The 26,351-nt window shown below is 44.0% G+C and overlaps 5 protein-coding genes across 20 annotated transcripts in view; 3 read left to right on the plus strand and 2 right to left on the minus strand.

Annotated features, from left to right (window-relative positions):
* LOC118506060 (serine/threonine-protein kinase 10-like) overlaps nucleotides 1-2,590 on the minus strand; it is a 52,142-nt gene extending 49,552 nt beyond the window's left edge. For 4 of the 11 annotated variants that reach the window (XM_036042713.1, XM_036042712.1, XM_036042702.1 and 1 more), the window contains exon 1: nucleotides 2,481-2,587. The gene's annotated coding sequence lies outside the window, so the exon portion shown is untranslated. Of the gene's footprint in view, nucleotides 1-1,921; nucleotides 2,145-2,414 lie in introns of those variants that run through there. The other 7 variants (XM_036042707.1, XM_036042705.1, XM_036042710.1 and 4 more) reach the window with 7 other exon arrangements.
* A 5,139-nt stretch (nucleotides 2,591-7,729) lies between these two features.
* Nucleotides 7,730-8,718, plus strand: LOC118506066 (NADH dehydrogenase [ubiquinone] 1 alpha subcomplex assembly factor 2-like). Its single transcript, XM_036042724.1, has 2 exons — nucleotides 7,730-8,258; nucleotides 8,341-8,718. The coding sequence occupies exons 1-2, from the start codon at nucleotides 8,011-8,013 to the stop codon at nucleotides 8,540-8,542; spliced, it is 450 nt and encodes a 149-aa protein (XP_035898617.1). The 5' UTR covers nucleotides 7,730-8,010; the 3' UTR covers nucleotides 8,543-8,718.
* LOC118506065 (poly(U)-binding-splicing factor half pint-like) lies at nucleotides 8,574-19,684 on the minus strand. 4 transcript variants are annotated; one of them, XM_036042722.1, is made up of 7 exons: nucleotides 19,534-19,678; nucleotides 18,755-18,944; nucleotides 17,207-18,649; nucleotides 12,525-13,232; nucleotides 11,344-11,629; nucleotides 10,509-11,012; nucleotides 8,574-10,449 (listed from the first exon to the last, which is right to left on the minus strand). In XM_036042722.1, the coding sequence occupies exons 5-7, from the start codon at nucleotides 11,457-11,459 to the stop codon at nucleotides 9,501-9,503; spliced, it is 1,569 nt and encodes a 522-aa protein (XP_035898615.1). In that variant the 5' UTR covers nucleotides 11,460-11,629; nucleotides 12,525-13,232; nucleotides 17,207-18,649; nucleotides 18,755-18,944; nucleotides 19,534-19,678; the 3' UTR covers nucleotides 8,574-9,500. The 4 variants fall into 4 exon arrangements, with proteins under 4 accessions (XP_035898615.1, XP_035898616.1, XP_035898614.1 ...); XM_036042723.1 differs by lacking the exon at nucleotides 17,207-18,649; XM_036042721.1 differs by lacking the exon at nucleotides 17,207-18,649 and having other exon boundaries at nucleotides 12,525-16,575.
* Nucleotides 19,685-19,926: 242 nt separating this feature from the next.
* LOC118506067 (bifunctional peptidase and arginyl-hydroxylase JMJD5-like) lies at nucleotides 19,927-21,972 on the plus strand. 2 transcript variants are annotated; one of them, XM_036042725.1, is made up of 5 exons: nucleotides 19,927-20,321; nucleotides 20,385-20,553; nucleotides 20,626-20,755; nucleotides 20,802-21,240; nucleotides 21,323-21,972. In XM_036042725.1, the coding sequence occupies exons 1-5, from the start codon at nucleotides 20,034-20,036 to the stop codon at nucleotides 21,578-21,580; spliced, it is 1,284 nt and encodes a 427-aa protein (XP_035898618.1). In that variant the 5' UTR covers nucleotides 19,927-20,033; the 3' UTR covers nucleotides 21,581-21,972. The 2 variants fall into 2 exon arrangements, with proteins under 2 accessions (XP_035898618.1, XP_035898619.1); XM_036042726.1 differs by having other exon boundaries at nucleotides 20,820-21,240.
* Nucleotides 21,973-22,089: 117 nt separating this feature from the next.
* Nucleotides 22,090-26,351, plus strand: part of LOC118506068 — a 28,127-nt gene continuing 23,865 nt past the window's right edge. For both annotated transcript variants that reach the window (XM_036042729.1, XM_036042728.1), the window contains exon 1: nucleotides 22,090-22,714. In XM_036042729.1, coding sequence (XP_035898622.1) covers nucleotides 22,660-22,714 — 55 coding nt within the window. In that variant the 5' untranslated portion in view covers nucleotides 22,090-22,659. The remainder of the gene's footprint in view (nucleotides 22,715-26,351) is intronic.

Here is a 26,351-nt window from a genome sequence, read left to right on the forward strand (position 1 = left end):
ACAGATGCTGTTCAGGTAAGCCAAGGTTTTATCTTGGCAAATCTTGGATCTATTGGCCAGAGACAGAGATCTCGTCAAGATTTTCTGCACCTTAGTCCCGCATACACAAGACTATAGTGAAACAAATTTATAAATAACGCCTGCATGAGAACGATAACGTTGGTCGACTGAGTTAGGAAGTAAAAGATAGGAACATCTTAATCTTCAGCTAATGAAAGATGTTGTTGTTTTTTTTCTATTCATAAAGGATGGCCTGGCCGTATTGCTAAAGTGGCTGGTTGATTGATGCATGTAGAAACAACCGAACGTTGAATGTTGAAGCTGCAACGAGATGCTCTAAACGCCAGAGGTATAAATTTATTTGCTGCTCAACAACCTCGATAGGAGTCTGTGGCCTATGTCTGGTTTCCTTGACTTGATTTTAACCGTAGGCTTGGGAGTGGCTGACTGTCCCACCGGACGGCATTCGATATCATCATCGATTTAGAAGGAGGTTTAACACACGACCGTATGACTCTAATCAGCAAAACCCACTCTGAGAGTACAGCTATGGCCGCGAATGGAATGACCAGCCGGGCGATAAATGGATGAGGGAAACCTGGGCCCAATCATGTTTTTGACACATCCAACCAGATTGCGCAGAGCAATGTCACTTTCACCTGCGACACAGTATACGACGGCAGATCGCAGCGGCACACTCCGTTAGACTGTTCGCTTCGTTCCGTTTCCGTTTTAATTGGAATCCAGCAGTAGCAGCATACCAGTTTTGCCAATATTATTCGCACTTTTGCTCATTCCCCTTTTGCTAGCTAATATACCGCACAAATCACGGTTAATTTGTTGCTTCTATGCGATGGCCTGAATGTATGTGTGCGTGCGCTTAGAAGGTTTTGCTTCGTTTCGCGTATGATTTCCCTCAGCAGGCGGCGGCTCACAGCGAACGGCACGATATACTTTGAAGAGGAAATCTTTTTTTTATTATTTCGTTTTGTTGAAGCCGTTTGCGAATACAACACTGGCTGTAACAACAGTGGCAGCAGAAACAACGACAACACAAAAAACGGTGAAAGAGCGTAGTTAGAAGAACGGAACGGAATTTATCGCCTCTTCTAGCAAACACACTACTGGAGACTGGAAACAACAGCGAAGACGACGGAGCGACGATGCGGAAGAAAACCTCACCGACACGATGATGGGAAGAATGTGTGCATACTCGCTCGCCGCGCTAGAGTGGCGCACACACACCCGATCGGCATGGTTCGCACAAACACCACGGCAGCCTTCTGGGGCCAACCAGCCAGCCAGCCAGCCAATACTCTCCACACACACGGCCCATTCCTTTCGCAGGCTAATGAGGTTTCGTTGCTCCCTAAATATGTTGTTCACGCTCGAAAAACCACACCACCGTGTATGTATTACACCGCACACCACATCTGAGCAGGCGATGATGGTAGAATGGTTGTTTGAGTAACAAATTAAAAAAAACTACGTCACCATCTACTTCGTTCTGTGCGAAAAAGGAGTTGTCAAAACAGCAGCATCCGAAGGCCTACCCCCTGTGGGAAAATCGTTTTCCCCAGAGCCCATCTTCACTGCAGACACTTGAACGTGATTCATTCATTGGCACCACTAGAAGAATGCGACAGTTCACATACACGCCCCAGCGCATCATCCATCGCTCGCTCGGTTCGAATTTGCCAAAAACATAAAGATCACTGATGGAGCAGCAGCTGCACACGCAACGGATGGCCATCATACCGCATTAACACACAAAGTTCTAAACTGCATTTCAACCACTCCAACACCGAAACGTTAGTCATCAATTCCATCGCGGTTCGAGTCGCGAAATTCCAGTGCGTTGTGTAGGGGTGATGCCGCAGACTGCAAACGTTATCACGTCACCAAAATTTTCTCCACATACAAACACACAGGAACACGCACACACCCAGACTCCGCAGCGGCAGTTTTCGTCGAGCACGGGAAATGCTCTCACCGAGCTCTGTGCTATGCTGCGAACGATCCAGTGACTTTTCTCAAGCGATTCTGCTCCGCTGGCGAACGACTCTTCATTCCACGCCGATCACAGCGAACACAAAACCCGCGATGTCGTCGCCCGTCGTTGTCGTCGTCAACATCGGACATTTTTTCGATGCCGCTCACACAAACACACACACACAAACGTGCGCGCGTACGCGCCCAACTAGAAAAGTGGTGCTACCGATCCGTGCTCTTGTACACGCACACTGTTGCATCTCTCGATTGGACGACTGTGTGTGAAATGGAACGCGTATAGTATGGTGGCCCCGTCGTACCAACCACACACCACCAACAGACAGGGCGACCGACACACTAATTTTCTGACGAAAAAATGCCACTTGAAATACAACTTATCACTGCTAACTACTAGATATTACGCTGGGTACACTCGTTTCCACTCGATTACGGACGATAGCGCGTACGGCGAATGTAGTTTTTCTTACCGACCACAGGAGTTGCACACGTTTCAACGCATACCTAGCGAGTCAACACAGATTTGCTTCGCGACTGTGAAGAGTTTTCGGATCCTTCCCTAGCGCTTTTTACCCGTGGCTACCGTTTTCTCGCTTACGCTTGGGCGATGCTCTGCTTCTGTTTCTGTTCCTCCTGTGTGCTGTCTCGTTCGCCCTTGTGCCGGGCATTATTCTAACTCCCTCACTCTTAAACTGATTTCAAGTTTTTGGAAAAATGACACTTTTTATGTGAATTTATGGTGATATTTAAAGAACAAAAATGTAATAAAGCTCACAAATAACTCAACTGATAGTTTGGTAAAGTATAAAATTCTTAAAAAAGGCATTTACGGCATGTCATCCACGCTACCTTCTGCACCATAGCAACGCCGTTTGACAGCGTCAAAATTCAAGTGTCAAATGAACGCTCAACACCGGATCACTTTGTTTACAAAATCGAGTCTGTCATTACCAGCGAGTGTCAAAAAACGTGTCTTTCCGTAACGGACAATTTTTGCGTAAAAAAGAGAGGATTTTGATTTGAAAAATGTCGGTTAGCGACAGAACCTTTAAGGTGGATTTCTCGCAAATCCCAAGAAAGCCCACACGCACGGAAATTTTTAGCTTCCTTACGGACAAGCTAAGCCTCAAACCGGAAAAGCTGGAAATGGTACAATTCCTGAACCTTTCCACATCTGTGGTGGTGGAGATGAAAGAGGAGGGCGATGCTCTCTTAATAGTGGAGGTGCATGATAGAAAGCACACCATCACGTGTAACGGTCGGGATCACGCGATCCCAATCACAATGGAGGACGACACCAAAGTCGTAACCATACAGGAGGTATCCGCCAAGGTGACTAACGAGGATATTATATCAGCTTTGGAGGCCTTCGGGGAGGTGAAGGGGGCAAAGGACCTCCTCTGGGAGGAGCCTACGCCTTTTCCAGGCGTAAGAAACGGCAACAGAGCGGTGAAAATGTTAATTAACAGGCCCATTCCATCATACATCACCATAAAGGGTGAGCGGGGTAGGATCACATACCGCGGGCAGGAACAAACCTGCATGTACTGCGATCAAATGGTCCATTACGGTGTTTCCTGCACACAAAACAGGAAAAATAACAGCCAAAAGGCATCAGGTGTCAACCAGCGCCTATACTCGGCAATAGTACAGGGCAACCACACTACGGCCAAAGAGGGCTCAACAGAAAAAGTGGTAACCACAAAAAGTGTCCCCACCCAAGTGGGTACAATTACTAGAAAAAAATCCATTGACGAACCAGGCTGCAGCAAAGCACTGGAACGCATAGACTACGGTAAAAGTGTCTCGAACACTATGACACTTAACAAAAGAGCAATGTCCGACAGCTCCTATCCAGACACAGACGAGGAAAAAGCAGGGGTCTCCCAGCATGATTTTAAAAAGCCACACAAAAAAAGCACCAAAACGAACGAACGTAGCATACTATAAACTGCCAAACAGGTTTTTTGTTGTATAGGTTTTTGTTAACATATAAAAAAAAAGAAAAGATAAATTTGTTCAATATTATGACATCCACATTAAAAATACTACAAACAAACATAACCAGCCTCATTAAAAACAAAGACGAGTTAGAAAGAATTCTACTCGCACAAGACATCACAGCAGCTTGCATCTGTGAAACTTGGTTAGACGACAATAATCTACATAAATCCAAAATCCACAACTACAACCGCATAAACAGCAATAGATCGGACGGCTATGGAGGCACTGCAATTTACCTCCAAAAAAACAAAAAATTTAGAACAATCAATAGACTTAGTAACGAAAACATACAAATCACAGAAATTGAACTCATACAGGATAAATTCAAAATAATTTGCATCTATGCAGCCCCTAGGACCCCGATTCAAGACTTCAAAGACACCATTACGCAAATAATACACAATACAAACAACAGGAAATGCCTAATAGCCGCAGACCTCAACTCGCATCACACCTCATGGGGAAACCCTTGGAGCGACAATAAAGGTACGTTTATAATTAACGAAATAGACAATACTCAACTAACAATTTTGCACAACAAAGAACCTACATACATCCCCACAGACTTAAACAAAAGAAATACAGCAATAGACTTAACATTCGTAACAGAAAACATAACCGATAAATGCACAAGGGTAGTACTAGATCACCACATGGGAGCCACCAATCACAAAACAATTATCACAACTATAGAAACAATCAATCACAAACAAGCCCGACTAATAACAAACAGGAAAAAACTTTACCATGAATTAAAACAAATGGAAATAGAGGAACACACCTCAGTGAAACAAATTTTCCAGAAAATAGACACACTAGTAAAAGGAAACACCTCTAAATCAAAAAAACCACTAAAAATCTGGTGGAATAGAGAAACGGAAAAAGCTTGGAAGGTAAAAAACAAAAGTAGACAAATTTTCAATAGAAACAAAACAATAGAGAACGAAATTGAATTCAAGAAAAATCTAGCTAAATTCAGACTAATTAAAAGAAAACACAAAATCCAAAAATATGAAGAGAAACTTAGCGAGATAAACAATTACACCAACACCACAGAATTATGGAGATTTATAGGAAAAATCGAAGGCAAAAAAACAAACACAAAAGATGAAAATCTCATCCACAACAACAAAGAGGCAGCAAAAACATTTTTAGAAGAAAATTTTCAAAAAAATAAGAAAGGGAACAAAAAACCTTATCAATATGCTAGGCCATTAAACAATATCATGGACGAAGAAAGATGGCATAACATTCTAAAAAAAAAGAAAAATACAGCCCCAGGGCCTGACAAAATCTCCTACGAAATTCTGAAAAATATAAATAGACCATCGGTCAGTAAAATAGTAAAGGAGATAAATAACATGTGGGAAAAAGGAAATTTAAAAAAGCAATACAAACACATAGAAATAGTGGCGATCCCCAAACCAGGGGCTGATAGAAACAACGCTAAAAACTATAGGCCCATAGCTATGATTCCGGCTATCACTAAAATCATAAATTCAGCAGTATTAGAAGACCTCAACAGACACTGTCACAACAACAACATTATACCAACAACTTCTTTTGGCTTCAAAAAAAACTGTACCACAAACCAATGCGTCAACTATTTAGTGAATGAAATTACATCCAACAAAAGAAAAAACTGGTTAACTGGAATAATGTTTATAGATTTAAAAAGCGCGTACAACAACGTACACACAGACTCGCTCATACAAATTTTGGAGCAAAACCAGATTCCGATAGAAATCATTAGATGGGTAGGAAGTTTCTTAAACAACAGAACGATAGAAATAAAATCAGAAGGAGAAAAGCTAAAAAAATTAGTGTCAGACGGTTTACCACAAGGGGATGTCCTCTCACCCACCTTATTTAACATCTACACCAAAAAAATCCACGAAACACTCAACAATAGCGACGGAAAAGTTTTACAGTATGCGGACGATTTCGTAATCATTCAAAAAGGGAAAACAGCCACAGAACTGGAATATAAGATGCAAACAGCGATCAATAGTTTTTCAAATACAATCCAGGGACTAAAGCTTCCAATTAACATAGACAAAACAAAATTTATGATCTTCAGCAAGAAACCCCAAAACATCACTATACAAATAAGAAACCAGCGAATAGAAAAAGTTACAGTTTACAAATATCTCGGAGTGTGGATTGATGGCAACCTATTTTTCAAAAAACATGTAGAAGAACTCAAGGATAAAGCTAGAAAAAGATTACAGTTAGTGAGAAGGATATGTAACACCAAAAACAACCTCAGCCCTACGAAAACCATTACTGTACACAGAGCCATTATAAGGAACATTTTGGAAACTGGCTCCCTGTACACTCTAAATGCAAAAAAAAACTTACTAAACTCAATGAATTCAATTACAAACCAGTCACTCAGAAAAGTAACGGGTTGCTCTAAAACAACCCCTATTAACACGCTAATGGCGATTGCAGCCGAAACCCCACCACACATTAGAGCAAGTTATATAGCCAAAAAGGACATGGTCAAAACATTAATTTACTCTCCGATCCATAGGGACCAAATGAGAAGAACCATGAGAGAAAACTCAAGAACCAGATCAAGAAACAAATCATACATGGAGAATTTATTCCAGAACAATCTGAATATTTTTGAAGAAACAGCAAGAATCAAAACAAATGACATCAATGGAAGCACAAAAATTCGCTGTGAAATCGAACCCAACATATCAAAAAACTCTACAGCAGGGAAAGTATACCTCAAACAATTTTGCGAACAGGAAATAAAAAAGCTAGGAACAACGAACACTCTAATTTTCACTGACGGGAGCAAGAGCGATGAGGGATGCGGAATCGGAATATACATAAGACCTCACAATAATAACAATAACAGATACTGGGCACATAAATTCAAAACAAAAAACATAACTCCAATTACGTCCATAGAATTAGCAGCCATAGAAAAAGCCATTAACATCATAACGATAGAAAAAATAGAAAACCCAATCATCCTTACAGACAGTCAAGCTGCATGTAAAATCCTCATTAACGCACAAAACCTCGATCACATCGACGAAATAGTCTATAATATACTCAGAGGATGCAAACACTCTAACGCTCAAATAAGATGGATTCCAGGACACTTAGGTCTATATGGAAACGAAAAGGCAGATGAACTAGCAAAAAAAGGAGTGCACGCAAAAGACATATACAACAACAAACTACGTTTGGCAGATGTAAACCATATGTTAGTTGAAAACATGAAAAAAGAAACTAGAGAATGGTACAAAAAAACGTGTGAGCAAAAGGGAAAAAAATTCCAAAGATTCCAAAAAGAGTTCGAAGACAAACCGTGGCACCACAATCTAAACATCACACCCCACGACATCAAAACAACAAACAAAATCATAGCTGGACATGATCTCTCAAAATATTGGCTCAACAAAATGAGAATCACCGAAAACGGAAACTGTGATGCATGTAATATTCCCGAAACAGGAACACATAACATCTTTTACTGCAACAGATACCAGACCCAACGAGAAAAATACGACATCTCCTTCGACGCATTTTTAGAGAAATGGAAAGAGCCGAACGGACGCATGGTCAAAAATATAACCAAATTCATACGAGAAACAAAAATCTCACTTTGAATAGAACCAAGCAAGACATGAAACATGCAGCATAAACGAAAAGCATAACACCACTCATCTGACAAACAGACCAAGCAGAAAAACAACAGACTCCGCAACCGGGTAGATGACTCTTGAGCAGTCCTAGGACTCAGTCGAAAGCCCAAACGAAACAGTTAACCTTTGAATATGTGGGGGGAACAATAGTTGCTCATACGCATAGAAGGCTATACCCTGTTTCAACAAAATAGAAGAAGAAGAAGAAGAAGAAGTTTACAAAATGCTTTAGAAAATTTCGACACCGTGGTGATAATAGTGCGGAATCTTGCTGTTTATATAATTATTGGAACAGTTTTAGCACGCCCCAACATTTCCAACACCAAACATGGCAAACGGTCCACCTACGCGCAACCTGTTGCGCATTGTGCTGGACAACTTTCTGAAATCGTTTCGACCGCGGCAGATGAAAGGAAACTACGTCGGGGAAGATTATTTTGGCAACAAATATTATGAAATTCCGCCCGATCCGTCCGTTGGTCGGCGCCGTGCCTCTCGCTGGTTCGAGCCAACTGCGAAGGAAGCGTACGATCAGGAAATAACCGCCGAATGGGAAGCATGGCTAAGGGGCCGCAGGTACACACATATGCACAGATAAATCTACTTGTGTCTTCGTTCTGGATTTCCATTTACTATACGCTTCCGCGCTTGCTTGCAGGAAGGAACCACCGACGGAGCAGGAACTGCTGAAAAATTTAGCCATCATGAAAATGAAGGAGCGTAACGCGGCTGAGCTAGAAGCAAAGTTCAGTAAACCGAAGGATGCGGCCGCGCTGGAACAGCAGAAAACCGGCATGGGATCGTTCCCGCAGTACGACGACTACGAAGTAATGCCCGGCAAAGGAAAACACGAAAAGTAGAGATAGAAAAAAAGTCACGACACGCGCAACGTTTGTGAGACATTAGTCCTATATTTGCTTGATCAAGTAGAGTCGGAAGTTCTAACGAGTTGTTCATTAGACCCTCCCATATGTGTATATACAATTAAATGATAATATATTATACCGGGGCGACGTGGTGTGACGCTCAAAATTTATGAATATTGTTAATTCCATGGGTTTCTCTAAATATTGCGTTCATGTTACACACAATTCGTCTCAATGTAGCATACTTATGGTTATCCTTAAGAAGAGACTAATCACCACATCAATGAGAGAAGGTGTGTGTGTGTGAGAGTGTATGTATGCATATCTTAATGTATCCACCTCCTGCACTGTAATGCGCTTGCTAAATGACGATGCACTCGATGCTCATTTCAAACGCATTCAAATTTCTTCCTTCCCTCGGAATTCAAAACTCGACAGTGCCCGTATGCACTGTGTTTAGTTATAAAGGTGTATATTAATCCTCTCATCTTATGCTTGCGTTATTCAAAAAATGAAAACGAACCATACAACTGTGGTTCAACGAAAAAAGCAAGGGGCAGCAAACCCTTATTTTCCTCATTTCAAAAAGGGATCCAAGTTGAGTGGGGCCGGTAGTATTGGTGGTAATGCAATGGTTCAAGTGACACAAACTGTTCGGTACAATCTCTCTGGCAAATCGACGACGCGGTCGCACTGCTCCCTGGACAGAGAAAGAGCATGGCATATTTTTGCATCCAATTGGACAGCACAGCATGAAACGGTTTGTTATTTCAATAGCAAATGACCAACACACGTACATGACCCATGCAGTTCCTTCTATCCATGTAAACAACACGCACACACACACATTATTCGCTTCGCAAGCCGATGCACGGATCATCATCGTGCTGCGAGAGCGGCAATAAAATGCGGGATGGTATTCTCTCGCCCACACGCCCCCCACCCCATCGGTTTAGCCAGACAAATCGCCGTGGTCAAAGAGAGCTTGATCGTAAGACTCCGCCTTGACCAACCGGCCGCCGAAATAGCGACCGTTCAGTGACTCGCGGGCTCTATCTGCTTCGGTGGCCTGCGAGAACTCGACGAAGATCTTTACGATCACGTCCGTATTGTCGTCCTCGGCGAAGTTGCCCTCCGATTGGCGCTCCTTGTAGATAATAACCCGGTCCACGGCACCATACTTGCTACACTCATCTTGAATCTCCTCCTGCAGCGTCTCGTCCACGTCCTCCGGTCCGACCATGTTGCGCAGTATCACCACCTTGCTTTCGCGCGGCCGCATTAGCCGCTGCATTACCAGATGCCGAGCGCTCTGGCCCTTGATCGACATCGATTCCTGCTGCTGCAATGTCTGTGGTTCACCCTCCTCGAGCAACTTTTTCTGCAACTCTTCCTGCTGCTTCTCCTGTGCCTTCTTGTACACATCCTCGGCGGTTGCGTTGGGAGCGGCAGCCGCCGCGGCTGCTGCTGCTGCTGCCGCGGCCGCCGCCGCTGCCACTGCTGCCGGATTCGCTTGGCTCAATACTGTGGGGAGAGGTTTGGCTGCGGCACCGAGCACCGGATTTACCAGCAGCGAGGGCGCAAGCGAAACGGGCGGCACCAGCAAACCCGGCTGACTGTTGATGGCGGCGGCGGCCTGTGTCGCGGCGGCCAACTGTGCTTGTGCGACGAACCCTGCGCTGGCTGCCGTCGTGATGGCTGGATTAAGCGGAAGGCCGGTGAGACCCACCTTGAGCGCTGGCGTAGTGGCGGACAGTCCCAGCACCGCATTAGTGGCCACGGCATCCATCGCTTGTATTTTGGCTGTAGCAGCAGCGGCCGCCACGGCTGCCGCCGTAGGCATGGCCGAGTTTGCCGCTGGTCCCATTAGTGCGTTCGGTGGGGTAATTGATCGACCAACCCTGGGAAATAATACACATCATTAGCTAAGTGCAAGGCGCATCGGTCACACGGCACTCACCTTAACAGCTGTCCGCCCAGATCAAACAAATTCATACTGGCTATCGCTTCAATCGCCGACTGGTTCGTCTGATACTCGATGAACCCGTACCCTTTGTGCGTATGTACGGCATTGCCCTGCGACATCTTGCACGTCATGATGGGCCCAAACGCTTCAAACACACTCTTGATGTCCTCCTCCGTCAGATCCGGATGGATCGAAGCGATGTAGATGCGATTGTAACTTTTTGCCTCCTCCTGAATCTCATCGATCACCTGCTGCGCCTGCGGCATATTGCTTGGACGGCCAACCTTAATGTTGCGCCCACCGAGCATAGCGCCGTTCATCTGCTCCAGCGCTAGCTGCGCCCCTTCCGGTATTTCGTACTCGACAAACGCAAACCCTTTGTGCTTCTGCGTGAACGGATCCCAGGACATGTTGATCGATTTAATCGGTCCAAATGGTAGGAAAGCCGCACGGATGGTGTCCTCTTTGAGCTCGAAGGAAATACTGCCAACGTACACACTGTAAAAGCGAAGGAGAAACAGCGCGTTCAGAAATGTGTGCTGGCAAAGCAAGAAGCATCCTGCAGAGCTCTCGGGGACACACGATTAGTGAAAGACGATCAGATCTTATCAGCTTGCAATTAGATTGGCATCAACGGAAGCAAGAAAATGGATTCACTTTCGCACTAAATGCACAGCAACTCAACGTTTTCTACCTTTCAGCGTTGTATCATATAACATAACATCATATTCGTCTTCCAACTTGTTCCGCCAAGCATTCCGCAAGCGTTAAGGATCGCTAACAATTGGCAGATCCATCGAAAGAAATCCAACACACACACACAACTTACCGACACATAAGAGCCAGTGCTTGCTGGCGCTGCACTTGCGTGCGCTGGCTGGCCAGCTGCTGCTGCTGATGGGCCAACGTTTGCTTCATCAGCACCATCTTGATGCTCTGCTCCATGGCGTACTTCTTGGCGCGCGACACTAGCTCGATCTGCTCCGTTGTCAGCCGGGGCAATGCGCCACCCAATATCCCGAGCAGGGCGGAACGCGTGCCCGGTCCGAACGCCACATCGCCGATCTGCCGCAGATCGTACACCGGCTGCGCGATGTACGGTAGAATTTTCGGTTCTGCGAGTGGGAGGATGGAGGAGAAAACAGTGCATTAGGTAAATCCGTACAAAGACAACATTGCGTTTTTTTGCTTTCTAAGCCAAATGTATCGCGTGTAACGACTGGATCATCTCTACACACGCATACATCTTCATCATCTATTGATTCTCGTATGGTTTCGAATTTGTTTCTCCCTGATTTATTCCTTTTAGTTTTGTTTGGTTGCCTTAACGGCGAAAGACTTGAGGCATTAAGGGCGGGGGGGGGGGGTATATGATCAGAGATGCTAGAAGTAAAACCACTGTTTTTCACTGTACGAAGCTAGTAATGGTCGGAAGGTAAAGCTTTCACAATTTTTGCTGTAACATATTGTTCCCTCGACAATACGGCATCAGTCCGTAATAATAAATAAATAAAATAAAATAAATATATTGTTCCCTCTCCCTCAAAGGCAGTAGTTGAACCATTTGCTGTATCGAAAACATGTGAAGGCATGCTGCCTTTTAGTGTGCTTTTATCAAATAATAAGTAGCAGCATTCGAAAATATATTCCATAGATTTTCACGGAGGAAAGAGTAATATTATAAGCACATTTGAGATGATAGGAAAGTAAACCATAACCCGTAAAAATTATCCACTTCTAGCAAAAACGCAACTGTCACGGCCTCACGAGGATCTCAAACGTGAAACTTGAAGGAGAACAATTGGTATGCGCCAAACAGCTCTTTGAATATCATCCTATTTGTTGAATGATATCAACCATAAAGGAAAATGATTAAGCGGGGTGGGGTGGGGGGCTTTAATTTGCCCAGACAACCGAGGGGGGGGGGGGCACTTCTTTTTTAACTAGTAGAGAACACGTAAAAATATATGTATATAAAGAAAAAGAAACAAATTACAAATCAATTCTAACCTCTTCCATGGATCAGTAGGGGGGAGGGGAGTCAACTTGCGCGTGAGGCTGTGCACACACAAGTTCACACCTGTTCATACATTTCGCGCCATGTGCTGTGAATGTGTGTGTGTGTACAGGATACAACCTTTAGGTTCATTTCTGTTCATTAGCGCGCTACGGACTGTTCAGCGAGCGGGGGCGCGATTTCGAGTTCTTGTTACCAACCAATCGCGACCACGCGCAGTACACGCATCGAGGCGTGATGTACGTGTGATGCAAAAATCATCAAAAGGACGAACGAAACGAACTTTGGATTATGCGTGGGCAGTAGTAGTAGTAGTAGTAGTGGTGGTTGATGGTGATGGTAGTAGCAGTAGTAGTGGAGATATAGCAGTAGGCACACTAGGTGTTGGTGGTAGTAGACAGGCCAACGGATTCAATGTTGGGCTCTTGCATTGCAAACAATCAAAATGTATCATGATGACGAAGGAACAATAGTTGTTTTTTTTTTTCGTGGTGATAGTAGTAGTAGTAGTAGTAGTAGTAGTAGCGGATTGCTTGTATATCGTTCTTTGGGCGGTATGTTTTGCATAGAAAGCGCGGTTTTGCGCCTTCGGGAGGCACACGCAAGAAGGTGGATGGAACAAAAAGAGATATAGAGAAAGATAGAAAGAGAGAGAGAGAGAGAGAGAGAGAAACAAAAACAATACGAGATATACATAGATCCTGAAAATAAATAAAAAACAAGAAAAAATAATGTGAATTAATTAGTGTGACTCGATGATGGCGAGAGGCGAAAGCGGCCCAATCGATACGGGGGGGGGGATTAACATGAATCACATGGACACATCCATACACATGTATACATGAAGAGCGCGCTTGGTGGGAAAATGAATGTTTGGCAAGCGGGAAAACTATTTCCCCTGCCGAAAACGGAAAAATATAACAAAACAGAACAAATCACACATGTTCCGAAGTGTTGGGAAAAAAGTCCAAACCAGAAACAAAGTATCGTGCAATTTTTCAATGAACAGGTTCGCTCCAAAATTGCACAACCATATTTTTGTGCATTAAATGCAGCACAAAAATGTTGAAACTTGTAGCATAAAATAATGCCTCTCGATCCATGGGTATATTAGTTATGAATGCACACAACGGTAGTAGTAATACAGTCAACCCTCTCATAACGAATTTGTTCCGAACCAATATTATATAATTAGCCATTTTTTGGCGAACTGTTGTGGCCTTAGCCACAATTGATATGAAAAGTGAAATAAACCGTTCCACCCATGACAATTAAAGCCATTATGCAAAATATTTAAATGATGTAAAATTATACTTTTCTGTTGTTACAAAATCTTTTGTTCAAATCTTTGAAGGAAAATGTGAAGTATCATTTGTATAGTCGTCGGCGCCATTAACTCGTAATATTAATATTACGACCTGTTTACAGTTATAGTCGAATCGCTCACCGTTTGCTTCGACTTGCGTGCCATTACCATCGAAAGAGCGACCCTATGGTCTAATCGCTAAACGCAATGGAAAGCATTATTTTAAACTATTTCACACGTGTTTTACATATTGTGTCAAAGTAAAAATGAACGATACAGACCAACTATTGCCAAGAATTCAACGAAAAATTCACATATTGAAAAAGAAAAATGTAAACTAATAGCTTCATAAACTTTTCTAAATTTTCTTCGCCGTTCGAACCCATTTATTTCCGCTAGTTTAATGTATAGATCACCACTAAACTCTGAAAACTGGTCTTGTGTACTGTTCGATGTTGGTATTGTACTGCACAGTTTTTCGTCATTTACGGTTTATTAGCCGTTTGTTCGTATAAAATTGCCGACGAAATGTTTTCTAATGGTAACGAACTAACCGGTCTGTTCATTACACCAAATACTTCATACAGGAGCAATCGAAAATCCATGTACATCGGCACGTGATTCCATGGTAAAGGCATATGATTCGGTCTTCATGTCGAGCATTCGATGGAAACGGCACGCACGCAAATCGAAGCAAGCAGCTCATGAGTCGCAGCAAACGGTGAGCGATTCGACTGTAAAAGCCAGGATACATGTTGCGAGATGCGAAAAAGTTTTCGCTAAAAAGGGGGGGGGGGGGGGGGGGGGTGGTTATGCGAAATCCAGCCGTCTAAAAGATTTCGCCTCCTCGAGCTGAAATCTCGGAAAGATTTCGCCTTTCTCTAGCCCTCTCTGGCACTTTCCATGCGTTGCCATGGTAGTTTTCGGTTGAAGAGAGAGAGAGCATGAAGTGCTCTAAACAACACGGGTAGATGAACCGAGATGATTTTGACGGCATCTCGCATCATGTAGCCTGGCTTTAACTGTAAACAGGTGTAACGTTCGGGGCCGAGGCGATAACGGCGCCGGGCTTCAAACGGCACGACCAGGGTTCAAATCCCATCCAGACCGCCTCCGCATACGTAGGGCGGACTGCTATGATACGGGTAAAATCAAGTCACAGAAAGCCATAAATGGCAGGCCGAGACCTCTCGAGGTTGTAGTGCCACCGAATAAGAAGAAATAAGAACATAAAGGATAATGTATCGTATGCTTTTTTTCAAGAATCATCTAAATTACGAAGGGAGTTGACTGTAGTTAGAGTGTTGGGTAAGAGCCCAGAACATTAAAGCGAGCGATGGGTCGCAGATTTGTTATTTCTTCCACAGCAGAACAGGTAAACGGGGTTCCGGACGTAATGAACATTTGTTTTTTTTTAAGAGAACGCTACATTTATAAACATAGTTACAGCTTAGATAAGGGGGAGAGAGAGAGAAAAGAGAAGAAAAAAACCAAAACTAAGACAAAAAAAAACAAGAAAAAGATCCGCAAACAACCCCGCGTCACAGGCACCGTAATGTACGTATATAGTTGCGATGTCGAGATGGTGGTTGGGCGATGATAGTTGATGGTTCAACCAGGACGGGAAGCACCGCCCCACACGGACACAGGATGTCCTTGCTGAATTTCGAGTGATAGCGGTTCCGTACCGTGCCTACAAACTCTTCACACATCCCGTTTTGCGTGGCCCCATTCCGAGACGATGGCTGAGAAAAAGCAGTGGAAGTACTACTACTAGTAATTCAAAAGGATTAGATAGACTACCTTTTCTCGTGCCGCGTGTAGCGTGAATTGGATAATTATACTCAACGACAAAAGCGTGTACATGGATGGTTCGGAATGTCAAAATATTGGGCGACGAGCCAAGCGCGCATTCGATTCGACGAAGGTACGGAGGTTTGTTTCCTTCGACACATTTACTAACTTCACGTCATCTAATTCACGAACATAAACCCAGTTCGCTGAAAGTATGGTTAAAGAAAACACGGTTTGAGCGGAAAACAAAACAGAAAGACAAAGAAAGAGAAAGAGAAAGGACAAAAAACATGAACCAATTATGATAATATACACACGCACACACACACACACAAACAGTCGACGTGTTTGCCGCAATTTGCCGTTCGTCAGGGCCTCTTCCCAGTGCGTGAGGTGGGATGGGAAATTTCTTAAACAGTGACCCCCGTGTCTCTTTCTCTTACACGCAAGAAAGGATATATTGAGACGATAGGGTGAAGAGATGCCGCCGGTTTATGTTCAGTTTGTTCGTACGTCCCCCGTGCTATGCCACCCTTTCTCTCTGTACGTGGTGCGCGGGACACACTGCGCGTATGGCTCGCTCATGTGACGCAATTATATCTTTCCTCTGTGTGATAGATACAGTCAAATGTTAAGAGGTGTTAAGAATCCACAAAGAAAGAGAATAAAAAGAGAAAAGAGAGAGAGAGAGAGAGAGAGAGAGAAAAAAAATTGATCGATCATTTACACACGATCGCTACTAGCGCCTACTCTCTGTTTCCCTCTCGGGAAGGTAAGGTTGATTCGTAACGATTTGGGGTAAACGCCGACGATGGTTACAGCGAATGACGGAGAAGAGAAGCCTGTGTCCTCGCGTTACGCGCGCCGTTCAAACTGTGTGCTGTGGATGGTACTGCCCGTATAGAGAAGGATGGTAAGCATAGAAGGAGAACAACCCACTCGATCTCCACATTGAGTTTCGACAATATTCAGATAAAAAAGAAGAATTAAGAGAGAAAGAGAGAAAAGAGAAAAGAGAGAAGGACATTCGTTAGCCGGTCCCTAGGACGAGAACGTAATTTAGTGTAATCAGCATTGAAACAATCCGGTAACAGTGTAAACACGCAACAGGTGTGTGCATTACCCATGCGCTCACACATCCGACATCATCGCTCGCGAATCTGCTAAATACGCAAACCCCAAGTCGCCTGCCGATCGGTCGGACCCTTAGCGCACTGGGTCCCGCGTATCGGCAACCATTTCCGCTCCCTTTGCGATGGGGCCCCAACGGTAGGATGAATGCTTAAATAAAGATACATAGAAATTCTGCTGCCCCATTATCAAAGTTTAGTCGTATCAACGAAACAAGTCCAATCACCGACACCAAGCGATGACTAGCAAACGTTGATTCTTTCGTACAACTCTCCTCATGGTGAGATGATTCCTGGTATGCAACAGCATAGCAGTATACCAATCATTCCCAGGCTAGTGCAGTATGTAACGCGGTTTCCGGCCGTTGCTCGGAGCGTTACTACACCTGACATTTCCCCCCGATCCAGAACAAAGTGCTATTACAGTACGCTAAAAGTATGTTACCTCCCAGCCACACAATCGTTCATCCATGCACCAACGGATTGGAAAGGCATGCACCAACTGATTCTCCTCTCGGAAGGATGATGGGGTGCGCATATTATAGTTTGTTTTTTTTTTTTTTGGTGGAAAGCATTATGCATTCTGAATCATGTACAATATTTTTTTAGAAATGTTCTCTCTACTATAATAACTTTTCGATATCAAAACCGCTGAAAGTACAGAAACAAAAAAAAAAGAAAGAAAGAAAAACGAAGAAATCTTATGAATTGATTTGGCAGTGTGCAAGAAATGAGCGGTGGAAGGGAAGCGACAGTGGAAGTTTACGGTATGTATGGTTCTATAAGAAGAAATTATAAACTAAGGGTATCTATCTTTCGTGTGATGTTTTTAAGGCTTAGAGTCTTCAAACTCAAAGCCATTGAATATAACTGCAAACCGAAGATCGATCGATCAATTCTATCTTTAAAAAAGCCTTAGGCTTACTCTACCTATTTTTTTACTAGTGAGTGTGTATAAACGCTCACGCGTTACGGGCAACTGGATGTATGTTTGGCGTAATTTTTCATAAGCATATAACAGAAACATAAATTAAAAGTGTGACTAACTGTGACAACGATCGCTTGCTTATGCTATCATTTCACCATTGCCACGAGCGAAATGATGTTTGTTTTCGGGTGGTGTGTTATGGCAATAATAAAAATCTGATACTGATACGCCTATCGTTAAAACAAAAGAAGATTGCCAAATTAAACGATAACGACAACTTTCTTCCGCAACGAATAATACCGTCAGATGATGGTTGGAAAGGGAATGAATACAAGGCACAGGGGGCAAAAGTACAAACATACACACACAAACAATGAAAGGATTGGAATAAAGATGGCTAGCTCATTTTTGGTATGATTTGGTGAAAGTAACGCACGATTGTGCTTATGATATTGTACTTTACCTATAATTAAAAGAGAGAGAGAGAGAGAGAAAGAAAAATGAGAGAAAAGAGAAAGAGAGAAAGAGGAGGTGATGCACAGTAAAAAAGACACATCTGATTATTTAATGACGACTATTTACAGTAGCATATGGTACATGATCAGTATATCCCATTTTACACTATCATTTTGCATACATAGCTTCCGGTAACTGTATGAAAAGAAAAGACAAAAGAGAGAGAGAGAGAGAGAGAGAGAGAGAAAGAGAGAGAAAAAAAACAGAGGCATGGACGCGAACTAAGAATCGATATCCGTGCGAGAGCACCACCAGTTTTGTTTTTCTTTAATTCCTCATGTCAACGATCGCGCAATCATTTGCCCGCCAATAAGCTATTCCACATTGAGCCGTTCACAACATGTTACCATCAAATCGTACATTAATACGCATGCTTTTTTTTATGGCCGCTCTTACAGGTGGTGTGTGTCCCCCGCGAGCGGATTGTTTCTCTCGTGTTCGATTCTCGGGCGAAACGTGGGAATTCAAGGGGGAAAGGCCAAACATTTATTAGACGATATCAAATGCAAAAAAAAAAAAACATAATCCCAAACATTTTTAGACACTTACCTCGTTCACGTTCCTCCCGGTCGCGATCCCTTTCGCGACGCTCTCGACGCTCACGATCGCGTTCGCGTTCCTTATCGCGCTTCGAAATCTTAACCGGTGGTGGCGAGCTTTCAGCATCCTTGCGATACTCTTCTCGAACCGGTGAGGCTTCGCTGTTGTTATTGTTTCCGGTATTGTACTCGTTGCTACCCTAAAATGGCAGACCCAGAGGCAAATATTAATATTGAAGCATTACTCGTCTCTTTTCTTCCATGGCGCTACAATCGCGAAAGATTTCGATAATCAGTCCGTAGCTGGATAATCAGTACGGGAAGGCGGTTTGGATGGGATTTGACCCCCGGTCTTGCCGTGTAAAGACCGGCGCCGATGTCGCCTCAGCCAGCAGACCGCCTTGATGTATCTCTAAACAAGCTAACAAGCCAACCATTATCTACTAGGAAAGAATTCATAGACGCGAAGGACCTTCATGAAGGACAATGAATCTTGAAGGTACCGGACATAATTATCCACATTCCATTTGTTGCGCACTCTACATGAACTCTCACTTTATGATTGCACACACTACACTACCATAGAAAGCATACGCACTTTTCTATCTTTGAAACACTTGAAACCCGGTTCCATAATTAATTCCCTTCACCCTCTCCAGAACCAGCACAAGCTCAAAGCAGCCGCCATATTGGTTTTCGCATTGCAAGTCTAGCACGGATGCGCCCAACTTTTCAATCCATTTTCCCGACCAGCAAACATCGCTACCGCGGAATGTGTATCACACTTACCATTGTTACGGCACCATTCATATTCTACACACCACACAGAAGCGTGAAATTCGGTTTTTCACGATTTTATTGCTAATTTAACAACGAGCTGTACTTTGCGTGCTCTTGGCTGCAATCGCTTCTTTTTTGTGCTTGACGTTTCCCATGACAGTTGGTGACAGATCTCGATTAGGCCGCGGCTCAACATGTCTCTTGAAGAAAATCGAGAATAAATAAATTAGATTGCTAAATAAAGTGTGAAGGCTTATGTTTTTATTTTATGTTAATTTACAAAATGTATTCTTAATATTGCAGTTTTTTCTTGGAATCTTAACGTAAATTTATGCCTTAAGTTAAATTAATTTAAACTTGGTCTGCTGGCAACCACGGCACGCCACAATGACGTTTGTTTGTTTGAATGTTTTTGTTTTGTTGCTATCTGTGCCGTAAAGTTTGCCGGGTGTGAACGCTTTTTGGATTGATTTTACAAGCAAATAATACTTTAAAAAGATCATTGTACAATGGAGCGGTGCATTCAAGCGATACTGTCTATAATTCCCGATAAATCATTGCTGCTAAACCGAGATTGTGTAATAGTAAACAAACTTTACCATAAAGTTCTTTCTGACGTACTAGAACCATTATCGAATCGATTAGACCGGTGCAAAACTGATCGTAACAGCTTTTCTACAAATTTAGTAAAGATCGGTCTAATGTATGATGTGGTATATAATCGCTTACACACTGGCCAGTGGAATGCCGTTGAATCGGGTGATAGAGAAATGTTTACCATCCTAACGTACGTGAGGGTAAGTTGCTGGTAAGAACTATCCCGCAAATATACATATTTTTAATATTGTAATATTTCGTAGATCGTTTATACGTTATGCGTATCAGAAAATGATGTTGATTCCATAAAGGATGCTATTTATTTGGCCGATCTCGGTCTCATGCTTGGATGTCCTATCGAAAAAGCGGACACGAGCGCTACCACTACCGACATACTCACAGAGACGGCATCAAAACTCACCAACCATTTAGGTACGTTCACAACGAAAGAGGTTTTACTTTCGGAAATTTGATTTAAAATGGCTACTATTTTCGCAACCAAAGCTAAATTCAGCACACAGGAACCCCCTTTGAAACGTTTGAGGTTGGATGTGCAGGTAGAAAACATTATCGCGGGCGAAAGTGATTCGAACACCGTTCCAGTAGTAAGCTGTCCTTCGATCGAATACTTTGGGTAATTGTGTGGCATAACACTAGCAACACAAACACCATTGAACCAGATTATGTGTTCTTACTAGGAAGCAATTCTACGACCTGAAGCAGCCGGCCATACTTAAAGGAATAATCGATGGCTGGCCGGCAATGGAACGATGGCATGATCCCAACTATCTTCTGAACATCGCAGGCGAACGGACAGTACCGATTGAGATTGGTTCACAGTACAGCAATGATGATTGGTCTCAAAAGCTTATGAAGTTTCGAGACTTCGTCAAGCAAAACATCTGCAACGAAGAAGCATCCAATCCAGCAGGAGAGCAACGTGCAGCCTATCTAGCGCAGCATGATTTGTTTGATCAAATTCCCGCCCTGCGTACGGACATAGCCGTCCCCGACTACATCGCACGTACGGACGCACGTCCACGCATCAAAGCGTGGTTTGGTCCGAAGGGCACCGTATCACCACTTCACACCGACCCGTGCCACAATCTTCTGTGCCAGGTAGGCAATTCGATCGTGTGCCGTTCGCCCATTAAATATGTGCATTGTTATTGAGTGTTCGTGCCGGTTTCGTTTGCGGTAGGTTTTTGGCGCTAAAGTTATCATCCTCGCACGACCCGAAGACACCGAAAAGCTTTACCCACGCGAACACTTCATACTGAGCAACACCTCCCAGGTGGATGCGCGCCAGCCCGACTTTGAACGGTTTCCACTGGCGCGTGATGTATCGTTCTACCGGTTGACGTTGCATCGCGGGGAAGTCCTCTACATACCTCCGAAATGGTGGCACTATGTCGAATCACTGTCACCGAGCTTCTCGGTTAGCTTTTGGTTTGAATGATTCGTGCTGATTGCTGCTTGTTATGCGACGTGCTGCAAGTGAACGGTACCCCCGGCCTAAACACTTATCAAAACAGCATCCCCAGCGTAGAATGGTATGAGTTGGTCGGGGTGGACGAATCGACGAAACCGGAAACGAAATCGAATATGCTGTTGCTTCGTCAGCGCTCTGAACGCACGAAGCGAGAACGACGGGAATTGTAAGCACATGCGCCATGGTACAGCATCCTCAGGATAACAGAAGTCCTTACCACAGTGCCCAACGAGAAATATTCGATAGTCGTACATCCGAACTTTCTTAATACATTCTAAGGTAAGTACTGAAAATAGTATACTTAGGCAAATTTCAAATAATAGTTTTGATATAAAAGACAATGCCCTTTGGATGCACCAGACTCGTCTTATCGGAAATTTTCTTTGCCAACACTGTAGTACGCTGTACTGTGTCATACACTGTGGCGTCCGAACAGCATCGTTCCTTTTAAAATGCTCTCCTGCCACAAATTATCTTCATCCCAACGCGAACCTACCTTTTCAGTACGCTCAAAGGCCTCGGGGTGAAAGCACTCGCGCTGCTCGGATAGATTCAGCAACCACGCGCGGTTTAAGGCCTCCGGTACCGGTGCTCGGTGAAGCCGAATGCGGACGAAAACAGCCGTGCGTGTATGGTAGCCGATTTTTGGCGCCTTTAATCCCACTTAAGCTGAACGTTACGGTGCGCGTATACAAAAACAAAAAGGAAAAAAAAGGCCCAGCTGAGGCCCACAACCGGTAGCCTACACTGTGCATACCTTGTATTGTCCGTTGTCCGTTCGGTCATCTTCATTGTACCGTCTTTTCGAGTTGTGCTTGTTTTTTCTACTTACCCTTTATAACGCAGTGTGCATTCTGCTGTGGCAAACGGTGGAAAAAGCGTGGCCCGGTTCGGTCAGTGGAAAATTGAATGTGGCGCGTAAAAATTGTGCCGATGAGCGCTGGTGAAAACAGACGTGGCTGACGGGTACAATATCAAACCACACACACACACACACGTGCGCATACATTTCTCCCTTAACGAAGTCCCGAACCGAGGCGAACGAAATGTTTGGTATTAATTTGTTCAATAGCGTGTTGACAGTTTTCGTATTTGCACAAGGTGAGTAGCACAAAGGATTCGGGGCTAGGTGGAGTGGCATGAATAAAAAAACGCAGCGAAAACACATCAAAACCAAAAATGGGACAAATAAAAGCCCCCACCCGCTCACATCCAGCGGCGTCGTAGGTAATCCGGGTACGGGAGAGAAAGGGGGTTATACCGGATTGGGTTGGCGGGCACGAGGGCGTGTTTTCAAATTGTGACGACGGCAGTGGCGCTCGTTTGCCGCCAGTCGGTTAGACAAATCCCATTTAATACATTTTTGGGTTTTGTGGTTTGCGGATGATTTTGGTGGCGCTACCGGAAACGTGGGTTTCAGCGCATTCGCCCATTCTGCCCCCTTACAACCGTTTCGGGTTTCGTTTTTGATTGCCAACGGCATATTATTCCAGCTTGAGACGATCGCGAGCACTTGAATGAACACGATGAAATCCAACACGGGGTACCGTACACACACACGTGCGCCACGTTTTCTCAAGCAACCTGCCAACCTGATGAGCGGGTTTGGAAACCGCATTTCTATATCGCTATTCCGAATCGTATTTCCAAAACCACGGCCGGTGCAAGCTTTGAAAGCATTTCGTTTGAGGTTTTTATTTTGCGCCTGTACACATTCAGCTTTATTGTAGGACAAGCGTGGGCAGCGTACTCGGACGGACGCAAACAACAATCGCTGTTTGCTGGAATTGCGCCAAAACAAATCCCAACCCCAGGCACGCCTTCCGCTGACCGTAAGCTAGGATCGGCAAGGATTAAACGTTAATTCGCCCTGTGTCCTTTCAGACTGGCGACTACAAAACGGAACCGCCGCAAGTGGAGGTGAGAGTTTGAACTATTTGTTTTAATCCCTGAACCCGGTGGAGCGTGCTGCTTTCGGCTACCGTCCGTCCGTACCATTGCTATCATGACTACGAGCTACTGGGCGTCTCCATCCGCATTGCGCACCGCAATAACCGATACCAGACGGTGTGTCGTTGTTGTTGTTTTGTCATTTTTCCGGTGTTTTTTTGTTGTTGTCTTCTTTGTTTGGTCCATCATTGTCTCTCACCCGGACCAGGTTGGTCCGGGCGTTCGGCGGCCGGGTATGATGGGACACTGGGTTGACCATTCAATTCCAGATTGCTAATCCTGCGGCTTAACGGTGTGGAAGAAATCCGATTTTATTGTTTATTTGCCCTTTTTATGGCATTTTAAACGGTCCCCTTTTGTGACTTGCAGGGCTGTGGGACTGTGGCTTTTTTTTATTGGCTTGGATTTTATTTGGGAGTAAAAGTCACCAGTGCACGGTGGAGGCGCTGTTGGTTTGGAGCGTTGGTTTAAGGGTTGACTGAATTATTTACTACTGTCGGAAATAAAAATAATGCGCACCGTGTAATGGGTCAACGCGGGAAAATAATTGCAAATGTAAATATCGCTGAGTGGGAAAACCGGATGTGCGACGTTGCGTATGTTGAGCCGGGACGGTGCGCATGGTGGGAGTGTAAAAAGGAAAATTTATGTTTCTATCAATCTGCCTTCAAACCCATTACTTATTACTGAGCTGGGCATTAATGTGTTGGAAGATTTTTTTTTTCATAAAGCATACTAAACAATTATTTATGTTAAATGAGACGTGAATTTGATCGCTATCGGGCGTTTGTTTCTAATGCATCAATCGTTCGCCAGTGGAAATAAAAGTTTCCTTAATAGCGGTTTCTTTGGTCAAGTATTAAGTATAAAAACTTGTTTCTTTTAGCTAATGAATTTCAAGAACCAATTCACTATTCAGCACATAATCCCCGCTTCCCGGAAGCTCTTTAGTTTAAATCCAGCAAACACTATCTCTCTCTCTTGCCCGCTTGCCCGCTCACTCACGAACGTTCCTTAACTTCATGAAAGCAATTGAATATTTAATGATTCAATGACTTCCCAGCTACTAAAATCCGAACTAATACCTTAACACCGCCATTTTTTTGTTTTGTTTTTGGATTAGCTTTTCATTTTTCAAACAGCCTGCATTGCTTCCACTCCATGCAAGTGCCGGGTTAAGCGGAAAGGTGTGTACACGCTCTGGTACGGACGGACGTTGTACAGTTGCTCCCCAGCGTGCTACCCAGGCACGGCCGTTTTGTGTTTCGACACTTCAGCATGTGAAACCATTTAAAAAGCAATTTTCCAATTAGGTTGGTTCGAATGGGTCTGACCGGTGAGGGGGCCGGCGTACAATACTGTAACCGAATGCTTTGCAGACACCGAAGGGCAAGAAAAATCAAACATTGTCGGTGTGTGTGTGTTGTGGAAATGAGCATCGATGCTTGTACGAGACAGTACGAGTACGAGCGCCAACCTGCTTCAGGCCGGTGTTGTTCATTTCGTAGCTAAGGATAAGCTCTGTCCGGCACATTCACCAACGCCAATCCTTTTCGAACCTGTCGTGCATCGAGCATTTTGGTAGGATCAAAGGAGAGGCGAAAAAAGTCAGCTATTGATAGTAAACTACCTATGCTACTGTAACTATTTTTCAGTTACGCTAAAAAATCGATCCACCAACTCTCGCTCTCGCGTTGCCTTCCTCTCAACCAGGGCAATAATAATCGCACATGAATATTTAACCATCTTGCTAAAATTAAAATCTCTCGACCTCGCCCCTGCCCTTTTATTTTCCTACCGAAACGAAAAGCTCACACTGACAGTTCAGCTCACAAAATTGTTTCAACGCTGAAGCAAAAGTTTCCCCCTTACAGCTGGAAAGAAGCGTGGGAAAAAGAAATGCAGCGTAAAAGGAGCGGCAGCAACAGCACAAAAGATTTACTGTAATTTTTGTCTGCACAGAAGCAAAGCCCGTGTGCTGCAACTCCTTTTTTCCCCTTGTGTTTTTTTTCTGGTTTGTCTAAAGTTTTTTTTTTGTTGCCGTTCCGTTGACTGACGTCCGACCCCGTGGAATGGTTTTTTTTCTCTTCTGTTGGTTGGTTTTTGGGTGTCTCTTTTGTGTGTGAGCGTTGCAGCACCGACGAACGCATCAAAAAGCCGGGTCGAGAGACACACATTTGCAGTGAATTTTAATGAATTTAAACCTTTCGTCCATGGTGCTCTGGGGACGGGTGGGAAGGTCATGGTGGTGTTGACTGGTGCAAATATCAAAAAGGTGTCGTACCGCGCGCACTGTGGTCTCATTTGGTGCGGAATGAATATTTACGCGGCGGTCATTAAGGTTTGACGTTATGACTTCTTCCACAAGAAAAATAGATAATATTAAGGCGCTTTAAAGTGTGGTCTCCATTGAAAAAACAAAAAATATTCCACTGTCTATTTAATTTAAGTGAAGTAAGCTCATCGATTTGCGAGTTGTCAGCAAAATCGTTATAAAGGGTACGAAAGAATAAAAAACAGAAGTCGTTGTAATATACACTACCATAATAGAGATCACGGCATTACGGTGTCCTCGGGTGGACATATCTTAGGTTAACTTTATTATTTTCCTCTAACAGGTCCACCCCTGCCCCCATTCATCTTAGCAAGTTATCGCAATCCACCACACGATCCTACCCAATCGTCGCCTCAACCGAACAGAGTGGTCACACAAGCTCTTGGGCTATCGGAAGCATCGGACAAGGGTTGCTTGCCCGTTCTACCGGCACTACCAAACCGTGCAGAGCAG

This window comes from Anopheles stephensi, chromosome 2 (assembly GCF_013141755.1).
Source record: "Anopheles stephensi strain Indian chromosome 2, UCI_ANSTEP_V1.0, whole genome shotgun sequence".
In the NCBI taxonomy this organism is placed as follows: Eukaryota; Metazoa; Arthropoda; class Insecta; order Diptera; family Culicidae; genus Anopheles; species Anopheles stephensi.